The sequence below is a fragment of the Impatiens glandulifera genome, chromosome 3, assembly GCF_907164915.1.
Source record: "Impatiens glandulifera chromosome 3, dImpGla2.1, whole genome shotgun sequence".
Lineage (NCBI taxonomy): Eukaryota > Viridiplantae > Streptophyta > Magnoliopsida > Ericales > Balsaminaceae > Impatiens > Impatiens glandulifera.
The window spans coordinates 64,213,361-64,241,162 of record NC_061864.1 but is presented as its reverse complement, the minus strand read 5'-3'; the positions used below and the strand labels follow the sequence as shown (position 1 = coordinate 64,241,162).

Below are 27,802 nucleotides of genomic sequence, written 5' to 3'. Positions count from 1 at the left end.
ATAGAGAGATCCACCTATAACCGAGTTTGTAATCAAGCATAAATAGTGATAGAATAGACTTATTTAACGATATATTAGAATTAAAAAAAAATATGAAGATGATAAATTACCAAAGATGACAATATATTTTCAATAGTTGCCTTTGAAAAGCATTCGTTGATCATCTTCGATCTATATAATAAAAAATGATTTAATTAATTTCATAAATTGAAAATATGCCTTAAGCTAGTTTCATAATGATATAAATAAGAAGCATTAATAATATTTGTGCTTCTAATAATAAGTAACATGTTTAACATTTCTAATTGAGTTAATATAGTCTAAGTATAAAATTATCTAGCTAGGATTCTATCTATAATATATTAGCATCACTCTTATAATGAATTCATATTTTATATGATTTTTCGAAATTCATATAACAATCTTTCCCTTAGTTAGACTTTACGTTCTCATTCATAATCCAGTCTCCATGATGAAGGCTATAAAAGTAGCTTACGTGACACTCCCTACTAGGATCAACTAACAACATTACAATGGTATCCTAAGGAATGTACTCGAGTTCAAATCATTGGTCCGAGATAAAGAAATGAGATCTTAAGGAAGCTAAAGTAATCCAGTCCGAAGACACTAAGGGAATTCAGATTAGAAGAATTCTACTCAAACAAAGTCAAGGTTGTGAGCCACGACATGACACTTTTCTTATAATATCCCGAGTGTTAAACGAAAGGGAAAGTCGAAAGCTAAAACTAAGGCTTACCTCGGATTAAGTCAGTACCACCCGCAGGTTCAGGAGAAAGCAGAGTTATAATATAAAGAAAAAAAAGAATCGAAGTTCAAAGGTAACTAATTAATAAGTAATTAGAGGAAAGGATAATCACTTCTTTAATGGACTGTCTTGCTTTAAGGAAGGTGTAAGAGCATATTTATTAATGGTCTCATTAACTTTGGAGTTGTTCAATGTGTTTGATGAACCAGCTATCTCCTCCAATTCACTCTCCAAAACAGCAAGATCCTAACAAAATATAGCATTTTCAATATAGAATTTTGGTGCAAAACAATATCTTAAATTACAATCAATTAATAAGCTAAATAAATAGTAATACCTTGGAAGGAACAAAATGAGTTGCTAGTCCACATGCAATCATATCAGCCCCATCTATTCTAGCTCCTGTCAATCCCAAAAATTCTCCTGTGGACAAATTAATATATTCAAATTTTCATTTTTAAATTAACAATTTTCAAAAACTGTCAATTTTAATTTGTCTAGACCATGATAAGGTAATTTGGGGGTGTTCTAGAATATCATTTAATTTATATAGAACCCTACCAAACCAAGTGAATTGATCCAATATTCAATCACTAAAAAATATGTCACTTTGATTATATGAACATAGAGAAGTATAGATGCATTAGATTTTGACTTTCTATAGGAAACAAATATTGTTAAAATTAATTCTAATGCCTATGGTAATTTTCTAATTATTTGGTGATTTATTTGGGTTGATATATAAGAACTATATGATTTTTTACAACACCACAATTGCAATATGGGTAATAATTGAGAAAATTATCATCCTTTATAATGTGTTGTTAAGGTGTTAGTCAAGGTGATCATATTTGAATCTCCAATTTCATTACCTTAAGACCTTTTTGATCAATTTCTGGAGTTGAAATTAAATTAAATTTTCATAATATATAGATCAAAATGGAATATAGACTATTTTAATAATTCTAAGTTATATATGAATAAGCAAATCTCTATCCTAATTACTTACCAAAGTAACCTGGGAGCCTGGACAAAATATATCCGGCACCCACATTTGGAATAATACCTATTGCTATCTCTGGCAATGAAAATATCTGTAAAGATTTAAATCAGAGATAAGTATTTAAAATTAAAATTGTAACGATAAATGATTCAAATATAAATATGTCACAGCTCTATATATAGTTGAAACAATTTAATAACATAAATTAAAATATTGCTCAAACTATAGTAGAAACATTACCGTATTCTCAGTAACGATTCGAAATGTTGCAAACGTAGACATAGTTGCGCCTCCACCAATTGCGAATCCATTCACAATGTTTACCTATACAAAAATGTACATGGATTGATTAAGTTAAAGGAGTTATTTATTAATTTTGAAAACCATTTTATTAAATAATCCAAAATAACAAACCCGTATTAGGGAAGTACGTAATTAAGTTTATTTTACTTATTAAGCATGCATTAATATTTGCCCGTATTTTTACATTACTTTTTAATATGAAATTAATATTTGGTATCATTTATTAGTTAAATCTTTTTAAAAATTTTAAATCTTCAAAATCATGTTTTTTTTATAGAGAAATTTCTATCAATGATAGAACAAGATTATTTTTGCATCTCTATACGAATTTTAAAGTTTTTTAATCTCCATCATTGACTAATATATATATAATTTTCACTAATTGATCATATCATCAACATTATGATACGATCGAATTAACCAAAAAAATATGACAAAATTTAATTTAAACAAAGCTAAAATTACATATTACAATCTAGGTAAGGAAGTGACTAAATAGATATTTCCTACCAAATCTGAAAACAAAATGAGTTATTATTCCTATGATTATGATGACAAAGGAAAATTAAGTAAACATAGATATTGGCTAAGTGTTCTCTTACCAATGGTTTCTTATATGTGATGTTTAAGTGAAGTAATGTTAACCACTTGTAGTAATATTTGGCTGTAAGACTCCAATGACCTGATTAATCAATTTAAAATTTATAAAAAAAGGATTAGTGAAAAAATTGTTTCTATAATATATTTAATCAAAATAACTCCAATATTATTTTTCTGTTGAATTAATTAAAAATAAAAACTCATTAAGAGATTATTAATCATCATAAAATTACGTATAAATACAAAATCCAAAAAAACTAAATTATTATTTCTAAACTTATTAAAATATAAACTCTAGCTAGTAATATGTATAAGTACAAACACAACATTATTATAGTGTATATTAATGTTTGGTTTGAATGAAATGATAACTATATATAATATCATGTCAATAATTACTCAAATTAAGTTAACTTCTAACTTCTAAGTTATTGTATAAATGGACATATATAATATTTTGGGTTTCGAAATATCTTCGTCGAATCATTAATTTATATAAGATCATCTAAGATAAAAATATTTCTAATTAAAATTTGTTAGATTTAATTATTGTTACCTTATAAATAGCCAAAAAAAAACATTTCATGGATGATAGATAGGTTTCAATCTAGAGGAATAATAAATTTAATATATGTCACATGTGTAGTAAGCGGAGGAGATGTATAAATCACAAATAAAATGCTTAGAAAATAGAATTCTATTATGTTTATTATTAATTTTATAGGTAAAACATGTAAAAGATGTATAACATTACATTACCTGCAGTTGTTAATCCTAGGGTAGATAAAAGATCACCACCAGCTGAAAATGCTTTTCCATTTGCCTGCATTAGATTATGAGTTATGACCAATGTTATTATTATTTAGAGCTTTAAGGGAATTATTTGAACTTATTTCTTTTTAATTATTAATCTTAATTAGGATTTGCATGCACCATTCCAAGAGTGATATGATTGAGGGAAATGCGATCATCATCATTATTATTATTATTATTATTATTATTATTATTATTATTATTATTATAATAAAGAGTTAGCACGAAATTTAAAATTATGATTCTCACCCCCAACTTAGGATAAACAATTTTGGTAACTAAAACCTAAACAAAAGACAAAAGTATATAACCATAAGAGTCTCTAACTTGTGCTTATTTGTAGAGCGTTTAACCATCGTACCTAAACTTCGACCACTTAATTTATAATAATGCAAAATTATTACCTAAATAAACTCGGATCAATGTAAAACAACTTCTTAGTTATCTACAGATCAAAAACATAAAATCTCTAGTAATATTGAACTCACCTTAATCATCACAAGGTTAACATTAGGATCTAGCTCATATTCCATTAAGTTCTTCAATAATTGTAAGACCTGCATATTATTATCAATTTAAGTTAATAAAAATGTCACATCCCATTCAACAACCTAGCTAATCAATCCACCCAACAACCACTACTAGTCCAAATTTAAAGACAAATTAGGTACAAAGTCAAATCCAAGAATAATTATGAATATAATTTATTTTTCAATCATATATTATTTATCTAGAGAAGGGTAACCACCTTATATTTATGACTCCCACATCATCTTAATACTTTTGTTCTCTTAGTCAAATCCCTTCTCAATCTCATACAAATTAATTATTTATATATAGGATAACAAAATTCAATATAAAATTAAAAATATTTAATATTTTAATTTCTTACACACTTCTCTTTTCGAATACCTCTTCAACTAAATTTAAAAGAGCTAATCTTGAAAAATAACGGAACAATAGTTTTTAGTTTCATCATAACAATAAAGTTGAGTAGGCATTTTTGTGATAAAATTGTACGACTTAAGACTCATAGATAAAACATCAAAACTCCTTTAATCATCATAAACCTTGAATAAAAATTGAGCAGCATTTTAAAAAATAAAATCTTGTTTAAATATAAAATTTGTTAAGATAGTGAGAGATTGCTAACTCGAAATTACTAGAAGAGTTAAGAAAATTGCTAACTTGAAACTGATAAAATTATCTACTCAATCTAGGAGCTTAAATAACAAAGTTAAAAGGTAGATACCATCTTCCTAAGGATGATGGTATGATTGAGATCAAACTAAATCCATACAAATCTTAATCTTGAATGCCAGTGATCAATTGATATTGTGTTTGGTGGAACGCGTTTTAGGGAAGGAACTCAATGTTAAACTACGTCTTTTGGGTTGGTCTTAGTATTGATAGTAAGATACAAAATCTCGACTTTTCTATTAGTGGTGGAGTTTTCTTTATTAATCGATTTCTTCTTTTGCAAAAGTATCATGACACTACAACTCTAAGGATGTTTTGAGGGTTTATTTTAGTATGGAAAGATTCTAGTTTAGTTGCTTGTTGCAAAATTGTCTTGGTTCAATTTACTTTAAGTGAGTCGATTTGTTTAATAGCCTTTTTGTTGAACTACATTGGGTGAGTCTTTGATATTTTTATTAAATGGGAGAAACTACCTTTTAATTTAATTTTTTTATGAGACTCATTTTAACAAATAGAAAATTATGAAATGCGCGCATGTGTGATTACCATTTTATAATTGATACTATTTCTTTTGTCGAGTCGGTTTAGTATCACCTTTCTTACTTTAGAATTAATTCCCTCAAACAAAACCTGCATTAACATAAATTAACAATACATATATAAATGTGATAGTGATTTGGAACATTAGTGTGGAATGAAAATTGAAATAAACAATGTTGAGGGTTCGAGTATAAAAATGATCAGAATAGTTCAAATAGCACAAACATTATTTTAAAACACGTCAAGTTTTTAACTAAAAAAAACCCTTTTATTTACAAAATGGCATTATAGTGTAGAATAATGCTAGACATTTAAAAAATAAATATATATAGATCACAAAATAAATATTATATATAATACATAAACAAGCTCAATATTATAAGAATAAGAACGATCTTTCATGTTTTAGAATTGAATTAATTCAATTCTAATTCTTTGTAGAAATTGTATGATTAAGAAATATTTGAATTAAAAGTATTTACAAATATTTAAATTTATCTAATATAAAATGTGAATTACGTACCAGATCATCTAATTCTTTTTTGAATGTGATAGACATTGCTATTTTCTTTCTCTTTCTCTATCTTCGGAATAAAAAAAACTCAAATATATATACTCACTTCTTCCCTCTAGTGTATTTAATTATATACAGCGTCCTTGTTTGGTAAGAGTTATTTGAATAATTAATTAAGTTATTTGAAAAAAATATCCTTTTATTTTTTCTTTTATTAATTAAATCAAGTAATTTATTAACTATATTAAAATATTTTGGTAAGAACTAAAAATTTACACACTAATTTATAAAATTAAAATAATTATTTTAATTTATTATTAAATAGATAAAATCAAAATAATTAACCCTAAGGTCAAAACTCAATTAAAACAATTAATTAGACTAATTATTACAATATATAAAACCTAATTAATTAAGAAAAATTATCAAAATAATAAAAATAAAATCATTTAGAATAAATGTTATACTTATTTATCTTAAAATAATTTTAGAAAAAATCAGGAATTAAAATAAATAATTTAGAATGAATGAGGTACCTATTTCACCCCCCAAATTATTTATTTAACCCTAAAATATGAAGAAAAAAAATTGGTAAAATATTGCGATATTTATTTTAATATTTTGAGTATTTAAAAAGACCAAAATTAAAGCCAAATGGGTGAAATAAAATCAATTTCAAATAAACTTTTAAGGTTTTAAAATAAAAATAAAATCATAATCAGGTATGGCCGAATATAAAAAAGAAAGCTACAGCCGAAAACAGGGCCATCAGATGAACGCTGAGATCTCATCCAATGACCCAGACGCGTCTGCGTAGCCCCTTGTAGCGGAAGGAATGCGCCCAAGTTGCATGAGATCATCTAACACGGACATTAACTCCGTTAACTAGGACGCTAACGGAACACCCAAACGCTAACGACGTTAAACGGAAGGCCCAAATGCGCTCAAAACAACGTCGTTTTGAGCGCCATCATAGTCTACATCGCGACGCCAGAGAAGATAAGATCAAAGACACGTCTTTGATTTTTTATTTTTGGAACTTCCACCATAGTCAACATTTTTGGCTGATTATAAAGCTGAAATGATCATCCCACTTCGGTGATCATTTTTGCTACTTATATAGGGGTGATTCATCCATATATCTCCAAGTTGACTCAAGAATAACCAAAACGTCATTAATGACTTTTGGATGATTCAGTCCACTTGAAGCTTCCACCGACTCAAGGATGCTATAAATACATCCCTAGAGTCAATCCGAAAGAAAGAGATAACATCTCAAGCCTTGAATCAAAAGTTTTTGAAAATTATTTATTTAACCCTAAAATATGAAAAATAGATAAAATAAATTGATAATTTTTTTTCATATTTATTTTAATATTTTGTGTATTTAAAAAGATCAAAATTAAAGTTAAAATGGTGAAAGAAAAATCAATTTCAAACAAACCTTCAAGGTTTTAAAATAAAAATAAAATCATAATCAGGTGTGGCCGAAAATAAAAATGAAAGCTACAACCGAGAACAGGGCCATCGGATGAGCGATGGGATCTCATTCAATCACCCAAACACGCCCACATAACCCCTTGTACCGGAAGGAACGTGCCCGAGCTACAAGAGAACATCTAACGCGGACGTTAGCTTTGTTAGCTGAGACGCTAACGGAACGCCCAAAAGCCAAGGATGTTAGACGGAACGCCCGAACGTGGTCAAAATGACGTCGTTTTAAGCGTCATCATCGTCTTCATTGCGACACTAGAGAAGATAAGATCAAAGACCCGTCTTTGATTTTCTATTTTTGGTACTTCCTCCACCGTCAACCTTTTTGGATGATTCTAAAGCTGAAATGATCACCCCACTTCGGTGATCATTTCTGCTGATTATATAGAGGTGATTCATCCATACATCTCCAAGTTGACTCATGAATAGTCAAAACGTCATTAATGACTTTTGGCTGATTTAGTCCACTTGAAACTTTCACCGACTTAGGGATGCTATAAATACATCCATTGAGTCAATCCAAAAGAAATAGATAACATCTCAAAATCAAAAGTTTTTAAAAATCTGCCATTGAAGCTCAAAGTTTCTAATTTTTCGAAAATTTCATATATGGCTTTATAACTTGAATCTGAGCATCCCAAAATCTTTCCTAATGATCAATGAGTGTTCTTCAATCCTTGGTAAGGTTACAATAACCTTCTAATTCATATTTATAGTTTGAATTTCAAATTTTTATATTTCAAATTACATAAACCTGTATGCTTGTTGTTTATGGTGTTTTATGGTTGGAAATCTATCTTTAGATAATTTATTAACTTTTTGAATAAGTTATAAACAATCAATCAACTTAAAATAAAAAACCTAAATTTAAATTTAAAAAAAAAAAAAACGTATTTTCTGTTCTTGGGCTAATTTTCTTGAATTACAATCCAGAAAGCATCCCAACATGATTGTAATGATGTTGGATAATTATTTGGATAATGTTTGATCCATCCCGATCATGTTTGATCAAAATAAAAAAATTTAAAATAATTAAAAGTTTTGAGTTCTTGATCTTGATAAAATGAACAACTAATGTTCTTGTTTTGGTACCTCATTTCTCGTCAAAATAGCTTTAAAATCAAAAATTCAAATTTTGATCACAAACTGTTTTGAATGATTTGATCATCATCCATGTTGATTGGTACTTTCAGATGATGATCAACATATTCCTGAAAGTTTTGTGTAGCTACCCAAACCCTTGGATCAAAGAATCCAAACCTAAAAATAAATTAAAAAAAAAACTTTGGTGTTCTTAAGGACCGAAGATTGTTAGCCTAGGATCGAGAAATTTGAACCTAGGAATGAGACCCAAGACCGATAATTTCAATAGGACCGAGAGGTCCGACCAATGTTCTTGAGCTAGGACCGAGATGTTTAACATAGGACCAAGTATCCCTAAACCTATTTAAATATCCCTAAACCTATTTAAATAACGCTAAAACCTAGAAACATTACTAGGATCGAAAGAATAATTGGTTAAAACTCAAACATTACACAACCGATTTTCAAAAGCCAATTTTATAAGTAGGGACCGTTTTTAAAACGGGTACAAAGGATGAAGCGCGAAAGCTCTTTCTGAAGTATCACCAAACTACGAACTAAAAGAAAACGATGTTCAATACGTTTATACGTTTGTACACGTATGCCAACTTTTATTGATTTTAAAAAATTAACTAGCGACTGTTTCAAAATAAATAATCTTTTAAATTAATCATTTAAGCTAAAGATTTAAAAAAAAATCAAATTGTGATTTAATTACCGTAAATTTCCGAATTATTTAAAATTTAACCTCGAAATTAATTTTTAATTAATTTCAAAAGCTGTCAAAAATTATTTAAAAAATTATTTTAAATAATATTTTATTTTAAAAGAAAGTTTCTGACACGCAAATTGATGTTAAAATTCTCGAATATCGAAATTTTCAAGGAAAATAATACAAATGAATTTTTCAGGGTTACAACTCTATATATTATTTTATAAGAAATATTTTTCATGAAATATTTTTCATTAACTATTAATATTTTTATGTATTTTCATCAATAATCATACTTTTATAACTTTTTACTAAACAAAATTATTTAACTAAATTATATCCGAATAAAATCTCAATTAGGCCAGGCTTGCAAAAATGTAAAGCACGTAGACTCATTGTAGAATTAAATTAATTTGTTTTGGGTTTAATTCAATTCTAAACAATTAATATCTATCAAATTTGTAGTAATAATCTTTTTAAAATAATATTAGTCTTCTATTAATTTTTTTTAGAACGCTGAGTTCCGCTTCATTTTAAAAGTGCAACTAATCATCGCAAGTTAAGCATATAACTCGCAAACACACTTAATCATTTAACCAAATACATAAATTTTCGTCTGACGGGTTCGAACCCAAAACCTCAAGGTAAATTATACTATGTGATAAACTTTAGTTACCTTATATTTGTTTTAAATTCTTTCAAGTTTAAGGTTTTATTTAAATTTTCTTATAAAAATTACTTTAAGCTCTATTATTTCCTTATATTCTAACTATAATTTTTAAATTTGTTTAAGAATAAGAAACAATTATTGTAATCACAATTGTTATGATATATAAACAAATTAATCAACATGACATACTCATTCCAAAATTATTTTATTATTATATATTAATACATTTACAAAATATTTATACTTTTCTCAAAATCATCGCCTATCAACATTTTATAAATTATTCAATGTTTATTTAAAAAAATTATATCTGAACAAGTCCTTCATATGATTTTCACATTATCTTTCTTGAGATTGTTGAATGTCTGAATCATATATCAATATCAATATCAATATCGTAATCTCCAAAAATTTGCAAACAAGATCGATACCTAAACTCATAGAATCGGTTGAAAAAATTTCAATGAACATGTTAATTTTGGAATGTGAAAAAAAATCACACTAATACGGATTTTAAAATTGAAATCAATTGTGATAAAACCTAATATTTCCATGATAAATATATTGATCCAACAATAACCGAACTCTTAAATAGACAGATATCTAACGTTCTAGATAGCATTAATAACTATAATAACAAGACAAAGGTATCCGTATAGTTGTATATAGTTGAAATTCAAACCTAAACATTTTCTTCATTTCCAATTTAATTCTCACAGCTCATTTAAATTATGTATTTAGTGGAATTTTATTACATTTAAACTAAATTACAATTCAAATTTTAGTTTAAAAAAAAAATTAAAATTAGAGATAATATATTAGTTGCAATTAAAAACTAAAAGTTACTTTAATAATTTCGTCCTAAATTTGAAAGAAAATAATTGACATGAGTAGAATCCAATGCGAAAAAGGCCTTATAGTAGTTAGTTCATTGTTTTCATTTTCTCTTCTTCTTTTCTACATGATACCGATGGTTACCCATCTTTGTACATTTTGTTCCCTTGGTGTACCACTTTTATATTTTATAAGGACTTGTTTGATGAAGATATTTAGATTTAATTCAAATAACTTCATTTTTTTTCATAATTAAATCATTAATGACCAAAATATTATATTAATCTTCTTTTATTTTACAAAATTTTAAATATTAACTATAAAAAATATTTCCATCATTTAATTCATATAATTCCTTTTTGGTTGTTGTAAAAAAATATAAAAACATTTTTAAGTGATGTATTTAATCGCAAACATATAAAGAAACAGCGAAAGCAATCGAAATAATAATTTTTTCATGAAACAAAACATTTCTAAATAACTCTTACATTTGCCTCTAACTCTTCGTCAAACAAACTCCAAGTTTTAATGACTACCAACTTACAACTACCATTACATATTCCACAACCGAAATAAAGTTAGCAAGGTTTTAAGGATAAACATCACGTCTCACTTATCTCCAGCTAATTTACTAGTTTTCAACCATTTTACCAACAATTTAACAAATTCATTTTAATTGAGAAAGGTAGATAGAAATAGAGGAATTTAGGTAATGGATTTCAACCACTTATTATTCCAACTTAATTTAACAACTGATTTTAATAAAAAGAAAATGGTTTTTAACGCCTAAAAATTGACTTATAAAAACGTTCGACTCAATGGTTGATACCCATAACTCACATCTCTTTCGGATTTTGTAGAAAGAGTTCAAAAAACAATAATAGAAGTATGGATGTAGTGCATTTTAATTTATCCACATTTGTCATTTTGCCCAAATTTGAGATTAAGAACTAAATATATGATCTAACAAATACTATACTAATTTTAAAATTTTTAGAGTCGTTACCCAACTTCTTTCAAGTGATACTGAGAAATAAAAAATTTGCGTGTGAAAACGGAAAAAAAAAAAAAAAAAAACGTTTTACAGGCCATGCGCTTGATTACACTTTGGAAAGAAATAAGGCACTATGTCCCTCTCATGCTGTCTAAGGACGTCCCTACTTTAAACTCTTGGTTATTTTTTACATTTTACTTATATTCCAAATCATACTCATGCATCTAAAGGTCGAATCTAGACTTATCATGTGTCTTCATATCAATGTATCCATAATCACGTGTCTAAGAACAATGAAAAATTTAAACGTACATATGGGCAAAAACAAAGGCAAAAGGATACAAAAGATACTAATCCAAAACTTAATTTTCAAATAAATACCCAAACGAGGTCTAGGAAAATTATTTTTGTGTTTTTATTGGAATTTTTTTTTATGATTTCCCAAGTTATTAAAAAGATAGAAATATCAAGAAAATAAAGAATGATAAAAATATGTAAACACAGGCCCTTAGCTAAATAACTGAGGGTGGTTCGAGCCGAGACTCGTCAAGGTTCGGTCGCGGCCTAGTTGCGGACACTACAAGACACTCGATCGAAGGGAAAGGAGAGATTCGATCGGACGTATGCATCAAACTTTCACCGGAAAAGAGGAGCGCTTGGTCGCGACTCAAATTCTTGGTCGTAGGGTGGTTTGCCCATCGATCACAACTCTTTATTTCTCGGTCGAAAATCAAGCCACCTCCCTCAGTCATAAATTACGCCACGGCCAATTCCTTCCTTCGGTCATGCCTTGATTTTCTTGTTAAAAAATCGAGCCACGACTCTTTCGCTAACGCAAATTACACCACCAACAAAATCCAATATAAAATTTGGAACTTGAATTCGAAAAGAAAACTTACCTTAATGTTGTATCACTAGTAAAAAAAAGTAATATTTAAAGGCGATTTTAAGCGCAGTTAAAAGATAATTTCCCGTAGTTAAAGCCTATTAACTGCGGTTTAAATACCGTAGTCAACCTCCGTTAAAAGTTACTCCGTTAAAAACATAATAATCAATAAGGGCGGGAAAAATACCGCAGTTAATAGTCTACAACGGCGGTTTAATAAACCGCAGTTAATAGACTCTAACTGCGGTTTTGAAAACCGTAGTTAAAGATATGTTTGTCAATAAGGGCGTTAACTTACCGTAGTTAATAGTCTCCAACTGCGGTAACTTTACCGCCCTTATTAAGTAACATTTTTTTAACGATGGAACTTTTAACTACGGTTGACTGCGATAAAATTACCGTAATAAATAGTCTTTAACTGTAGTTTTATAAACCGTAGTTAAAATACTATTCACTATGGTAACTTTACCACTCTTAGTTAAAAACTATTAACTGCGGTTTATAAAACCGTAGTTAAAAACTATTAACTGCAGTATTTTTACCGTCTTTATTGATCAATAATTTTAACAGAATTTTTTTTAATTTCCGTAATTAATGAAATAATCTAGAAAATAAACATTAAAACTTATAATTTTAAAAAACAAATAAAGCCATTCAACAAAATATTTATACTATATATATAAATAACACAAAATAATTTATATGAGTGGAAAATGGAAAAGTATAATTACATCAAAATATTATTATAATAAAATTTGATTATATTTAAATATAAAATAATAAAATATGTTTATTAACGTAACTAATCAAATAAATTATTATTCCAAAACTTTATAATAATTTATCTTCCTTCTTTTTTGAGTTGGGTTAAATTGCTGCTCAACTCTTTAAAATCAACCTTCTCAAATCTTTAAAACCTGTAAAGCATTCACATAAAATTTTATAAATTAATAACGAATTATAATTTAGCATAATCATTCCATCTCTATATAAACATAATTTTTTAAATAAATTTAATCATTTCATAAATATAATCAATATAAATAATTTTACAACCAAATAATATCAAATTTCTAATAATGAGCATAAATTTTTAAGTTTATAAACATTCTAAATATTAAGAACATTACATCATAAAATAAACATCATTTTAAACTTGAAATAAATTATTATTTTATACATAAAATCTCAATATATCTTCTCATTATGTGATCCATGATAAAAGAACATTCATTTATTTTACTTAAATTATTATATTAATAAAAAAATTAGAAAATCATCATAAACAAAAATATACCTTATTGATTTTGAGTTCTTGAGCCTTGACAATTTGATTCAACATCTTTGTCATCTCACATATTTCAAATTAAGTATATATAATCCCAATTTGAATCAATATTTTTGTCAAATTGAGTATATATAATCATTTAATCTAATCTTTCAAAATATGCAAATATGAGAGGTTTGAGAATAAACCTAGTAGAAGGATATGAGGGGAGGTGAAGGTTACGGTGAAGAAGTAATGAAAGTAATGTGAGGGGAGGTGAGGAAGTTACGGTGAAGTAATAAAAGTAATAGAATGAGGAGGTTAGGGAGATAAGATAACGATGTAATGGAAGGTGAAGAATGTAAGATGAATAAGTAATGGAGAATGTGGAAGTAGAAACCTTTATCTAGCTTTAACAATAAAAATAAATAATTATAAATTTTATATAGTTTAATTTGTTTTAATTAAATTAATAAAAAAAATTTAACTTTTTTTTGACTAGATATTAAAAATTAGTTGATATTAATCACATATAACTATACATTTTAAATATATAATTAAAATTTTAATTATATATTAATTTAAAGACATCTCAATGATTTTAATTTTATTTCACAAATTTATTAATAATTATCTAATAATTTTATTTTTTCTAATTAATATATATATATATATATATAAATATTTTTTTGATTTGTTAGTCAAATTTATTAATAATTGTTAGATAAATTCATACCGGTTCGAATAAACCTAACTTAAACAAACTTCCCATGCAGGAACAAGAAACCGGACCGGATGAACAAAAGAAAACCAACTGAAGAAACCGAACCGGTCAAGCTACCAAACCGATCAAGAGTATTCGGTACGTGACCGCACAGAGGAAGGATCGGCCAAAGCTCAAAACCGGAACCATCATACAGCCGATCAATCCATAAGGCAAGCATAACCGGAAGAAGTCCGGTTACTTCACTACCAAAAGACATTCGGCCAAGTCAAGAGGCCGACTAGTACAAGAAGACACTTTGGGTATCTGTTGAGAATGATACCAAAGGAACAGACTGAATACTTCCATATCCATGCAAGTCTGAGGAAAGCCTGTAGGCTGCAGAAGACAGTACTACCGGATCCTTCTACTTCGGGATAAGCCAGAAAGGAAATCTTCAAAGTACAGACAACTGTCCAAGCAGACAGTGCCTACATTGAGTAAAAGACAAACCCAGCAGGTTTGCCTTACAGACCGGCAGGTCTGAAACAGGATACCAGGTCTGAGACGACCGGCAGGTCTGAGACACTGAATCACTGCATCTCTGATCAGCCAATCAGATTCAAGGCTTCGAAATATGACCGTTGGCATATTTCACCTATAAAAGGAGGCAGTTGCAGAAGAGTAAATGCAGTTACTAAGCGAGACATCAAGTGAGACAAGTGAAGCGTTGAAAGCATTTACTACAAGTGATAACAGTGTGGTATTCTAAGAAAGCCTAAGTGCTAAATTCTAAGTGTGTGTTACAATTTCGGTGTGAATTGTAAGAGTGTTATCGAGCAGGAAATAAGTCTCGATCGAATTGTACGTGTATTCCTTAGTGAATATCCTTCTCGCGGCTTCGAGAGGAAGGGGTGACGTAGGAGTTTTATCTCCGAACATCCATAAAATCTTTCGTGTTATTTACTTTCTGTTGGCTTCATTACATAACCGACCAACCTAATCATACCGCCCCAAACCGAATCTCTACTTATCACACCGAACATCCAGATAACCGAAACCGACCCACCATTCTTCAAATCTCCACCATCCGAAACCGATTCCGCCTATCATACACGTGTACCGCTTCAACTTGAAAGCAAACCTCTTCCGCGCTTGAACCTAGTTCAAGGGTTTGTGACAGGTTGTGTAGTATTGAAACCCCGGTGTTAATCTCTAACCGGATTAACCACCACCCTACGAGTGAGAACCGCTAACCGGTCCAACCCCCGGTCCACCAGCGGCGACCTAGATCCTAACAATAATTATTAACACTTTTTTAATATATTATTTCTTTAACTAACACTTCGTTACAAATATATTTTATTTTATTATACATATTAATTAATTAATTTAATAATTAGTTTAAAAAATTAGTTAATATTAAAAGATTAATGAATACAGGAATTCATTACTAATTAATTAAAAAAAATAGTTCATATTAAAATATTACATTTTCTAAGTCATATTTATATATAACACATCTCTTAAAAATGATCATGATTAATTTTTAAATTCTTTATTACTTATCAAATTTTTTTATCATTTTGTTTAAATCTTTATAATTTTGTAAACAAGTTTTAATTTATATCATGCAAATTAAAAACTCATTATTTATATATTAATTATTTTCTTAAAATCATGTATATTATGAAATTAAAATTGATATTTGAATTTATAAAATTATATATAAATATATATATTATTTTTTTTTGTATATATATATATTAGATTAGATCAATATATTTATTACAATAATAATTAGTTTTTTATTACTTCCAATAAATTAATAAATTGTACTGTATTTAATTTTTTTTAATTTAATATTAAAATTTAGAGATATAATTTTATTTTATCTATGTATAACTATAATTTTTATAAAATAATATATAATATTAAAATTGATATATAATTACGAATTTTATATTAATTTACAAATCTAACAATAAATTTCAAGCATTAGACATTAGAACTTTTAATTGTTTTTATAAATCATACATGATAAAAGAATTATAAATACATTATCTAGTTATAATTTAAAATTATTAAATTCATAATTTTATTTTTATAAAATATAAAATATTAATATTTGTCAAATTTAGGAATGATTATGTATTATATTAAGTATGAACATATCATATTTGTTAGATTTAGATAGACTCTTTATATGAGTGTATCAAATATTAAGTTGAGTTAGTTTGATATATTTTAATAAAATTTTTTATAAACAATACTAAAAAAATATATTTTAAATAAAATTTCATATTAAATAAATATATCAATAATAAAATAGTAGTTTAATGAATAACTAATTGATTTATAAAAATAAATTTCAAGCATTAGACATTAGAACTTTTAATTGTTTTTATAAATCATACATGATAAAAGAATTATAAATACATTATCTAGTTATAATTTAAAATTATTAAATTCATAATTTTATTTTTATAAAATATAAAATATTAATATTTGTCAAATTTAGGAATGATTATGTATTATATTAAGTATGAACATATCATATTTGTTAGATTTAGATAGACTCTTTATATGAGTGTATCAAATATTAAGTTGAGTTAGTTTGATATATTTTAATAATTTTTTTTATAAACAATACTAAAAAAAATATATTTTAAATAAAATTTCATACTAAATAAATATATCAATAATAAAATAGTAGTTTAATGAATAACTAATTAATTTATAAAAATAAGTTCATACAAAAATCTATATTTACTTAGTTAGTTGATTGAAGATAAAATTTATTTTTAACTTACTTTTATAAAATTATTTATATTTTATACTTCGAAAGTGGATTTATTTCTAAAAAGAATAAAAAAAATAAATTACCTCCTTAATATATAAGTTTTATTATATTACTATTTTATATTCATTTTTTAGATATATAATTATCAATAATATAAAGAATTGTTTTTTATCATAATTTTCTCACATAATTAAATACAAAAATAGTTTTTTAACTCATATTAATTAAAAGACTAATTCATCACTAATTAATTTATAAAATAAGAATTTAATTAATAATAAAAGTCTTATTTATAAATTAATATTTATATATAACACATATCCTAGGTGATTTGTTACGTTAATAGAAACTATACAAATATTTTATTTTATTATTATTAAAAATTACATTATTATAATTGTAAATAATTTATTCACTTAATATATATATATATATATATATATATATATATATATATATATATATATATATATATATATATATATATATATATATATAACAATATTCATATATTTTAATTGAAAATAATCTCTTTATTATTTTTGTGTAAACAATTATAATACATAATTTTGTATACACTATTTCATTTTCAACTTATATTTCAATTAAATTATAAAATAATTAAAATTAAGAATTTAAAACCTATTAACATTCTAAAATCATGTATATTATAAGTTAAAATTTATTTTCAACTACTTTTATATATACCTTATTATTATATAATATATAAAATATATTTTATTTAGTTTTACTATTATTATTATATATAATTATTTTTAATATATATTTTTTAAATAATTTAATATTTTAATTAGAAAATGTTTATTTTTTTTATAACGATAATTTTATTAATTATTATTTTCTATATTTACTTATATTATAAAGAATATTTATTTATTTATTTTATATATAAATTTTATTTTAAGTTTATTTTATTAAAATTATTAATAATATTTTAATTAAATAAATATAATTTACCATTTATATTATAATTAAAATTTTAGATTTTAATTAAAATTAAAAAATAACCGTACAGTAATTTATAATAATAAATAATATTATTTATAATATAAATAAATATAGAATTATAATAATAATAAAATTGAAATTTTGTTTCGCCCAAAATTAAAATAAATATAATAGTTGTATATTTTATCAAAAACATATTAATTATACAAAAATATATAACTAGACATGCCGGGATAGCCCATGAGAATCTCTGGTTTAGCACCAATATATATAGCGGGGACCCCATCTCAATCAGTAGGATGCCCTTTCCTGCATAAGGAGTGTCATCCGGGCATTTTGAAAAGAGGAAATAGCCTAAGGTCTGGGCTAGGTCTACGGACTTCTCCTTCAACTCATTCTCAGTCGCAAGTCAAAGTTAACCGAGTCTTGAGATTATGAAATCCGAGGCCGGGACTGACCTCATCCGCGAGTGAAGGTGCGCATAGGACTGACCCTAATGTAAGAATCATTGATTTCAAAATATGAAAGTAAAAAAATCTATGGTAGTGAGTATTGAGGTGATTTTGATGATTTTAAAGTCTCATTTAATAATATTATGTATGCTATTTTTATAATGAATTTTTTTGATAAATATTTTGAAATGAGAAGAGATTATAAAGATAAACATAAGAATAAGAATAAAAAAATAAATAAATTTAAGAGTATTAAAATGTAACCTCAAAAATAAATTTTAGGTTATGGTTGGATTTATGATAAAATAAAATAAAAATATTAGATATGGAAAAATAACTACAATATAAACAATATAGTTATGATTAATGATATAAAAGAGCTACAATAAATATAAATAAATATAACATGGAGAGGGAAAAAAATTAATATATTATTATATTATATATAATATAAAGAGAGAAATAAATAAAATATTATTATATAATATGGAGAGAGAAAAAATGTACATTATTATTATATATAATATAGAGAAAAAGTTAACCGTATTATAAGAAAATAAATATAAAATAATATATTATTATACGGTAAAATAGATAATAATATATAATTAATAATATTATATATACTAAAAACTAAAAATTTGGGGCCCGGAAGAATGTTGGCCCTGAGCCTACAAACATCATTAACCTATATAACTTATACTACCCTATATTATTTATACTTAATTATAATTTATATTTTTATATACCTTTATATTCTATATAATTTGTACAACTTATCCAAACCTATATTATTTATAGGTAATTATAATTTATATTTTTATACCGGCCTTAGGGTAAGGCAACCAATGCACTTGCATAGGACCCCCACTTTTATAGAGCCCCATTTTTTTATATTTAATAATATTATATTATTAATATTATTTTTTCCTATTTTTTCTCCTTTAATATTAAATATATATTATAAAAATAATTTTTTTATCTCTTTTTAGTCTCGTATTATAATATATTAATTATTTATATTTTATTAATTAAAATTAATTAAAATTAATTTTTTTTTTACTATTTTAGGCCCCAAAATTTAAATTTGGTTAGGCCCCAAAATCTCAGGGCTTCTCAAGGCCAGCTCTGGGTTTTATATATAATAGTTAAAATAATGTGTGTTTTATATAAATATTGAATAATAAATAATTTATATATATTATTAAGAACAAATAATATGTTTATATATATATATATATATTATAAATATATTTTATTTAGAAGGTTATTTTAAAGTATGATTTTAGAATAATTATTAGTAAATAAATTATATATACATAAAGTATCTCGAAATTTTAAGATTTTAGTATATTTACTTAATTCATATTTATATATAATACATGTTCTAAAAAATTAAAACTTACCATTACAATTATAAAAAAATTTTGAACAACTCTATACCAAATTCTTTATTCAAGATTTAACTCAATTATATTAGTTTTATATTTATATAATCATTAAAATAATTTAATCACACTAATAAATAACTTATATACATTTTTAATAATATAACATATTTATAAATAATATTAGTAATATATATTTTTAATAACTTAATAAAAATATCCATATATATATATATAATATTAATAATAATATTTATTATACATTATTTGATTGATGATAAATACTTTATTATTTAACTTGTATAATTTTATCTACACAAATTTTACGTACCTATATCATAATTAATTTTTAAAATAATAAAAATTAAGATTTCTATCTTGTATTCCAATTAATTTCTAAAATAATACAAATTAAGATTTATTAATAAAAAATTTTATGTTTGATAATCTTAATAAACCGTTTAACTGTAATTTTATGACACAGTTAAAGGTAAGACTTTTAACTGCGGTTTTATATACCGTAGTTAAATTTAAGACTTTTAACTGCGGTTTTTATAGACCGTAGTTAAAAATAAGACTATTAACTGCGGTTTTATATATCGTAGTTAAATGTAAGACTTTTAACTGTAGTTTTATATACCGCAGTTAAAGGTAAGATTTTTAACTACGATTTTATATACCGCAGCTAAAGTTAAGACTTTTAACTGCGTTTTTTTATATACTAACTGTGATTTTATATGCTGCAGTTAAAAGTAAGATATTATATACCGCAGTTACATGTAAGGTATTAACTACGGTTTTATATACCGCCATTAAATTTCGCCACTATATATATAAAAGCATGAAAATATAGTTTATCTTACTTTTATAAATAATATTATTAATTTTTAATAATATTAAAATAATATTTTGAATTTTTAAATTAAAGACAAATTAAAAAAATAAAAATCAAATTATGGTTAATTATTGTGATAATTAAACTCTAATTAGAAAAATTAATTAAAATTTTAAAAATAATTTGAGGTTAAAATATTGTATTTATTTATCCAAATTAAACCTAAAAAGGGGTTTATATTCAACCTAAATAAAAAAAAATCAAAATTTGATTTTAAAATCTGGAAAATTTGAAAAACGTGTTCTTGAGCTTTAAGCTGGGATTTTGTATTTAAATAGTTGCTAAACATATTTGTAAACAAGTAAGGAATTAGGACGATTTCCAGATCATTATTATAACATCCCTATCATGTTTGATCCAACTGAAATTTTAAAAAAATTAAGTTTGAATTTCAGTTTTAAAAGTTGTAACATAGTTCGATTGATTATCTTATTTTGGTTATGTTCGACTATAATTATCATTTCAAATTGTTGAAACACGAATTATGCCATAAAATGGCCTAAATCAAAAGTTCCCAAATTTTGTCTAATATAATTTTGAAAAACCAATTGTTATAGAGTTTGATATATCGTATTTAGGGATATGGATTATTATCTTTACAATCATATGAGTTGATTGCAATTTACAGATCATGATTTCATGGTCTGTATCAAAAGATACAAACTTGACATATCAAATGAAGAACATTTAGTCCCGACGACCGAGTCCTGGAGAACCGGGACCGATAAACATGACCAAGAATCTTCGGTCTTGACTGAGACCAAGGACCAATAAAACCGACATAGGACCGAGACCAATGACTAGTGTTCTTGAGTTAGGATCGAGACCTATGACCGTGTTCTTGAGCAAGGACAAAGGAATCCGACCGAGGATTCTAACCTTAGACCGAGAGGTTTGACTTGGGACCGAGACTCCTAGGTCCACGACCGAGGAAGCTAGACCTGGGACCGAGCCTCCCATACCTAAGACTGAACAGTCTTAGTTTAGGACCGAGCCTCCTAAACCCTAGCACCAAGCCTTTTGGTCCTTCAATCGAGCATCCCGAGCCATGATCCAGACCATCCCGGTCTAGACTAAGCTCGCCCGAGCCCAGATTGGCCAAAACGGACCCAAACCCTAGGATCTCGGTCCTAAGGCCCGTTTGGTTCCACTTTTCAAAATCCAAAATTATTTTTGTAATTTTGGAACCCCAATCCATTTTCAAATAATCCCAGAAGGTAAAGAATGATATTTAAATATTTTCGAGATATTCTCTTGATAAATATTTTGTCTAAGGCTCCGTTTGGAATTTATTTTTAAATTTTAACACCCTTTTCTGATTTTTTTCTGGTCTTTTACTCATTTTTTTTCTAACCGCAATCGTATGTACGCTCTTTTAAATAATTTTGTACAATTATTTATGAAATCTGAATTTATCATTGTTTAGGATATCAGACTACTAATTAAAATAAATAAATGTTATAAATAAATATTTCAATAGCTAGACTTTTACTTAAAAATATTTTCCGAGCGTAACAAAAAAACGAACCCCTTATAGAAACTCTAGTACAAAGTACATTATACATGTATATTTTACTCATTTTTTCTAAAATCATTTGGCGACTCTGTTTTCAAATAAATAATCTTTTAAATAAAATTATTATTTGAGTAGATTTTAACTAAATTGTTATTTTATCCTCAAATTATTAAAATTTGAATAAAATTAATTATTTTTTATATGATTAATTTCTAAAGCTCCTAGATATTTTCAAAATCTTTTAAAAAATTGTCTGACACACAAATAAAGTTAAAACACATCGAACCTCGAGTCACCATGAGTCTCTCTATATTGCCACGTGTCATCTAAACACGTGCTAAGCTACGAGAGGGACCAACCCCGAGGTTACAATATATATTTTTTTAATAAAAACAAATGTATTGTATTTGTTATTGTATTTTATTTTTTATTTTTTATTTTTTGCATCAATTTTTTTATAAGGTATTGCTCGTTTTGGGGGCAATCGTATATTACTTACAACCTTCAAGACATTATAATTAAATTATTATGATATTTCACATTTTTCATAATAATCAATCTGTGTTTTCTAATAAATTCAAACAATACAACCTTCAAGACATTATAATTACATTATTATGATATTTCACATTTTTCATAAAAATCAATCTGTGTTTTATAATAAATTCAAACAATCCAATGTCCCAATAATTTCCGTTTGATAAAAATCTAATACACCTTCTTAATTACTCTACACAGACAAAAACTCGTTAATTAATACAGTTTTCAAAGATGCAGTAAGGAGAACTTTAACAATTAATTGAAAAATCCAAAAGAGAAATGAAAAAAAAAGGATCACATCAATTCATCCAAATATATATATATATATGTGAATAAAGACAATAAATTTTTAATTTTCAAAATTATATAAAATTTCTTAATTAATATTAATCCTGGAATGTGAATCATTTAGTTGATATATCATAATCAATCTTTTAAATTAAAATTTCTTAATTTCTTAATTTAATAAATTAAAATTTCTTAATTTAATAAATTAAAATATTATATACAATATTGACATTTTCTTAAAAAATTATCAAATAAATTCATAATTATTCTTGAACAATATATGAGTCATAATAGATATTCCTTAATTAGATCATCTTTAGTTTATTTATATATATATATATATATATATATATATATATATATATATATATATAATTGATTGATATAAAATTGTATGCATATATACAAATATAAATCAATAGTAAACATATATAATATTTCACTAAAAATATAAAATAAACAAAATGTCAATAATTCAATTTTAACTAAGAAAGTTTTAAATAAATTAAGGTACTTATTATAATATCTACAAATCTTCATAAGATTAATTAAGTTATAAGAAGAAAAATATCAATAACATCAAGATTCATGTCATTGTATATCAATAACATCAAGAATCAGTGTCTAGTTTATACATAACAGTTATAATTAATGAAATTCTAAAATTTTGAATCTAGTAAAATTTTAATTACAACTAAATTATTACTATAGTTTGTTAAATTTTGGTTATTTAAAAAGTAAAATTAAAAGTCTAATAAATAGTTTTCCCATACCACATAGGAATTATTTAAAATTAATAAGTTAATAATCAATAATTTAACAAAAAAAATTAAACCAATATATATACTATTATCTCCTATTAATTAGGTTATATTAGTTATATTATTATATATAATATTTATATATAAATAAATTACTTTAATTTAAGAACTGCATATTTTTAAAATCAAGAAGAAGAAGCTTTCAACCAACATGAAAAAAGAGGTGGTGGAAATACATAAAAAAGGATATAGTGTAAGGGGTTGACTAAAGCCATAGGAAACATTTGTTTGATTGTTGATGAACTATTTGAGAATAGAGGAAGTATTATTTGAAACCAAATAATGGAAGAAAGATTCATCAATGTCATCTTGATCGATCCGGTTATATTTCTTCTTTTTTTGTTACGAACTTTTTGAGCGATTACTTTTATGGCGACGACAAACTTTCTCTGAGTGGTTACTTTTATGACGACAACAAACTTTCTCTGAATGGTTACTTTTATGGCGGTTTCAGTCTAACGCATTTCACCTCTTTATTATCGTCATCCAATTAGTAGTCTCATGCCATAGAGAACATGACAAGAATTCAAAAAAAAAAATGACTTATTATTTATTTTTCATAGAAGAAGAGTAGAAGAAAGCTATCGATTCATATGTTTATTTTGGAATTAGGCTTATTTAGTAGCTTATTTTCAAGAATGATTTTTTTATTTGTTATTTAATAAATATGATTGATTCTTGTTTATCAATTTCTACAGATGCATGTCTCCATTTTGATCAATATTTTAGGTACACATAATTTTTTTTATTCATTTATTTTGATCAATATTTTAGGTACACATATTGGAATCTTTATTAAATCGTGTTATTTCTTTGTGAAATCCCTCTAGGATGATTAAGGCAAATCAAATGATTGAATTTGCATATGTATGTTATTAATTTCTTCTTGTACATATAATATTATTTTCACTTTATTAGAAATCATATTTTTCATCAAGATTATTTATTAATTTTCATTTAGAAGTAGCTTGTGGATAATCGGACTTATATAATATTGATCGGTTCTTCATGCCAAGATCATTCGACATGGCTCAACTTACTCGGGAGAAGATTGAAATTTATAAAACACTGATTATTTTTGTCATCTATAAAAATCCTCTAATAACCAACATCAAACAAGTTACTATAGACTTTGCATTGCCCCACTAAAGCTAAATTACCTTATTAGTACCAATGATATGGTTTGACATAGAAGATATCTCGATATTAAGTTCGAAGCTGTAACTATAATACTATTGAAGATTTAGATGTGCCAATGAAACTCTTGAAGACACTATTAACATTTTGTTAGAAAATAAAAATTGCTCATAAATTAAATGTTGTTTAAACACTTGTTAGAAAAACTATGGCTATAATATTTTCTCATTTACCCTTTTTCCATTCATTAAGTTGTATGACAACCTCTTATAATAAGACTCTCTAAATAGAAGGATTTTCATTAGAATTGGTTGTACAATCACACAATCATTTGAGCATTTGAGTTAACCAAGAATAGAAGAGAACAAGTAGGATCAGCATCCAAATCAACTACACCATCATTTCATGATTTTATATGAGTTGTGTAATCTTATACTTTTTCTAAGTATAAAGTATAAACCAAAGCATTTTCCTTGTCGAATTGATGTAGGGTTTATTCTAACTACTATAAAGATTGTACTCACACTTATTGCTTTCTACCTTCATCATACAAGTTTACAATTTTCATGATGCTTACCATTTCATCTCGGGTGAGTAGCACTTTTCAATTACGCTTTTTTCATGATTAATGCGTCAACCAATTTTTTTGCTAGTCTTGTTTTTAACAATTTAATCATTCTCAAATCACTAATAAAAAAATGTCAATACCAACAGACTAACAACCGCAAAAAATACTATTGTTATTGAAGTGAAATACCAACCATGCAAAAAAATGTTTGTATGGAGGGTTCATTTAAAATCTGTTGGTATATAAATTAATATCAACTATTATAAAAACGGTTTGTATTGACTCATTCTATACCAACAAATTTATAAGATACAAATATTGAAATTACGCTGAATCTTGAGCTAGCTAAATAATCCACAAAAAGATAATAAGAATAATAACTCAACGATTAATGCCCGCTATATCTGTTGGCTCGTTCAAACATCTCAACAACTACCGATGGACTCAGATATCACCCACTGAATGACATTCATGCTAAAAAAACTCCAAATACCCGTCACCCAATAACAATGCAGAAGAATGTGAGACGTCAATTCAATCTTCACAAGACACATTCAATAACGACGGATCATAATACAATTATTTTTCATGCATTTATCATCCTTCAAAATTCTATCATGAATATCAATTCAGCCAAATCATAAAATCTTTAAGAAATCTTAGACTCTCATTTCTCTCGATAGTAATAACTGATAACAAATCAAACAAGTTAATAACAATGTTTTACCTGAAAACAAATCAATGTCTTAACACTGCATAATATCATGCATGTCTCACTTTATTTTATTTAAACACCTCATAACAAACTAAATAAAGATCCCAAGATTGGGAGAATAATGGGATCTGAGTAATGCATGTACACTTCAAATTAAACATGTTTAAAAAACAACCAAGAAACATAAACAATATTATTTAGCCGATAATTAAAATCAGCCTTATTATTTAAAGTTTTCAATCCCTTATCATTATAGTTTTGGGTGCATCATAGAGACCAGTCCATCATTGAGGGTTCTAGAAGCATCTAGAACCAAAGGCTGGAACTCATCATCATCCATTTCCTCAAAATGTTTTTTCACTGTTTCTTCCTTCACTTCCTCTAGACTTGATGGATTCCACTGTTAATTTTTTAACTAAATTATTAATATTAATTTATGTAACAAGTAGTAAAATATTGAATAACAAGTAATGGTCTGTCGTGTTAGTTATGATTATTAACTAAAAATATATATAAAAGATAACATATTTTACCTGAGGTGTTTTATCCTTTTCGATTAACATCGCTTTAAGACCCTGTTTTTGTTTAAAATATGCACATTAGTTATTGATAACAGTTTAAATATATTACAAGAAATATTTTAACCTCTACACAGTCGCTAGTAAATTTTAATGCGCCAAGATTGATATTGATATTATAGTCAAGAACAAAGCATTTTTCAATATTTTGCATCCGTGATTCTCTAATCTGCCAAACATATCAAATGAAATAAATTAATTAAAAAAAAAAAAAAAAAACATCAAATATCTAGACTGATTTAGATGATCACACTAGTAAAAGTTGGATTTACCAATTTGAGGAAGATTTTTAGGTTAGTTGGGGAACCATCTTTCATCGATTTTATAGCATTAAGAATCAACTTATCCTCATTCTTTATAGAGAGATTCACCTATAACCGAGTTTGTAATCAAGCATAAATAGTGATAGGATAGACTTATTTAACGATATATTAGAATTAACAAAATATGAAGATGAGAAATTACCAAAGATGACAATATATTTTCAATAGTTGCCTCTGAAAAGCATTTGTTGATCATCTTCAATCTATATAATAAAAAATGATTTAATTAATTTCATAAATTGTATATATACCTTAAGCTAGTTTCATAATGATATAAATAAGAAGCATTAATAATATTTGTGTTTCTAGTAATAAAAAACATGTTTAACATTTCTAATTCATGAGTTAATATAGTCTGTATAAAATTATCTATGATTCTATCTATAATATATTAGCATCACTCTTATAATGAATCCATATTTTATAT

At 25.7% G+C, this 27,802-nt stretch overlaps 1 protein-coding gene across 1 annotated transcript; it reads right to left on the bottom strand.

Annotated features, from left to right (window-relative positions):
- Window positions 1-220: 220 nt before the first annotated feature.
- Window positions 221-27,571, bottom strand: LOC124930625 (probable 3-hydroxyisobutyryl-CoA hydrolase 2). Its single transcript, XM_047470953.1, has 11 exons — window positions 27,518-27,571; window positions 27,325-27,423; window positions 27,008-27,049; window positions 26,752-26,874; window positions 3,974-4,042; window positions 3,432-3,495; window positions 2,675-2,754; window positions 2,010-2,093; window positions 1,776-1,860; window positions 1,102-1,189; window positions 221-290 (listed from the first exon to the last, which is right to left on the bottom strand). Exons 1-11 carry the CDS (start codon window positions 27,569-27,571, stop codon window positions 221-223), a joined length of 858 nt encoding a protein of 285 aa, XP_047326909.1.
- Window positions 27,572-27,802: the final 231 nt, after the last annotated feature.

Excerpts from the sequence above, each read along its gene's own strand:
- LOC124930625 (XM_047470953.1), bottom strand. The coding sequence starts at position 27,571 with ATGATCAACAAATGCTTTTCAGAGGCAACTATTGAAAATATATTGTCA. Across the intron at positions 2,094-2,674 it reads TCACATATAAGAAACCATTG|GTAAACATTGTGAATGGATT; the intron begins GTAAGAGAACAC and ends ATTTTTGTATAG. Across the intron at positions 1,861-2,009 it reads GAATCGTTACTGAGAATACG|ATATTTTCATTGCCAGAGAT; the intron begins GTAATGTTTCTA and ends AAATCTTTACAG.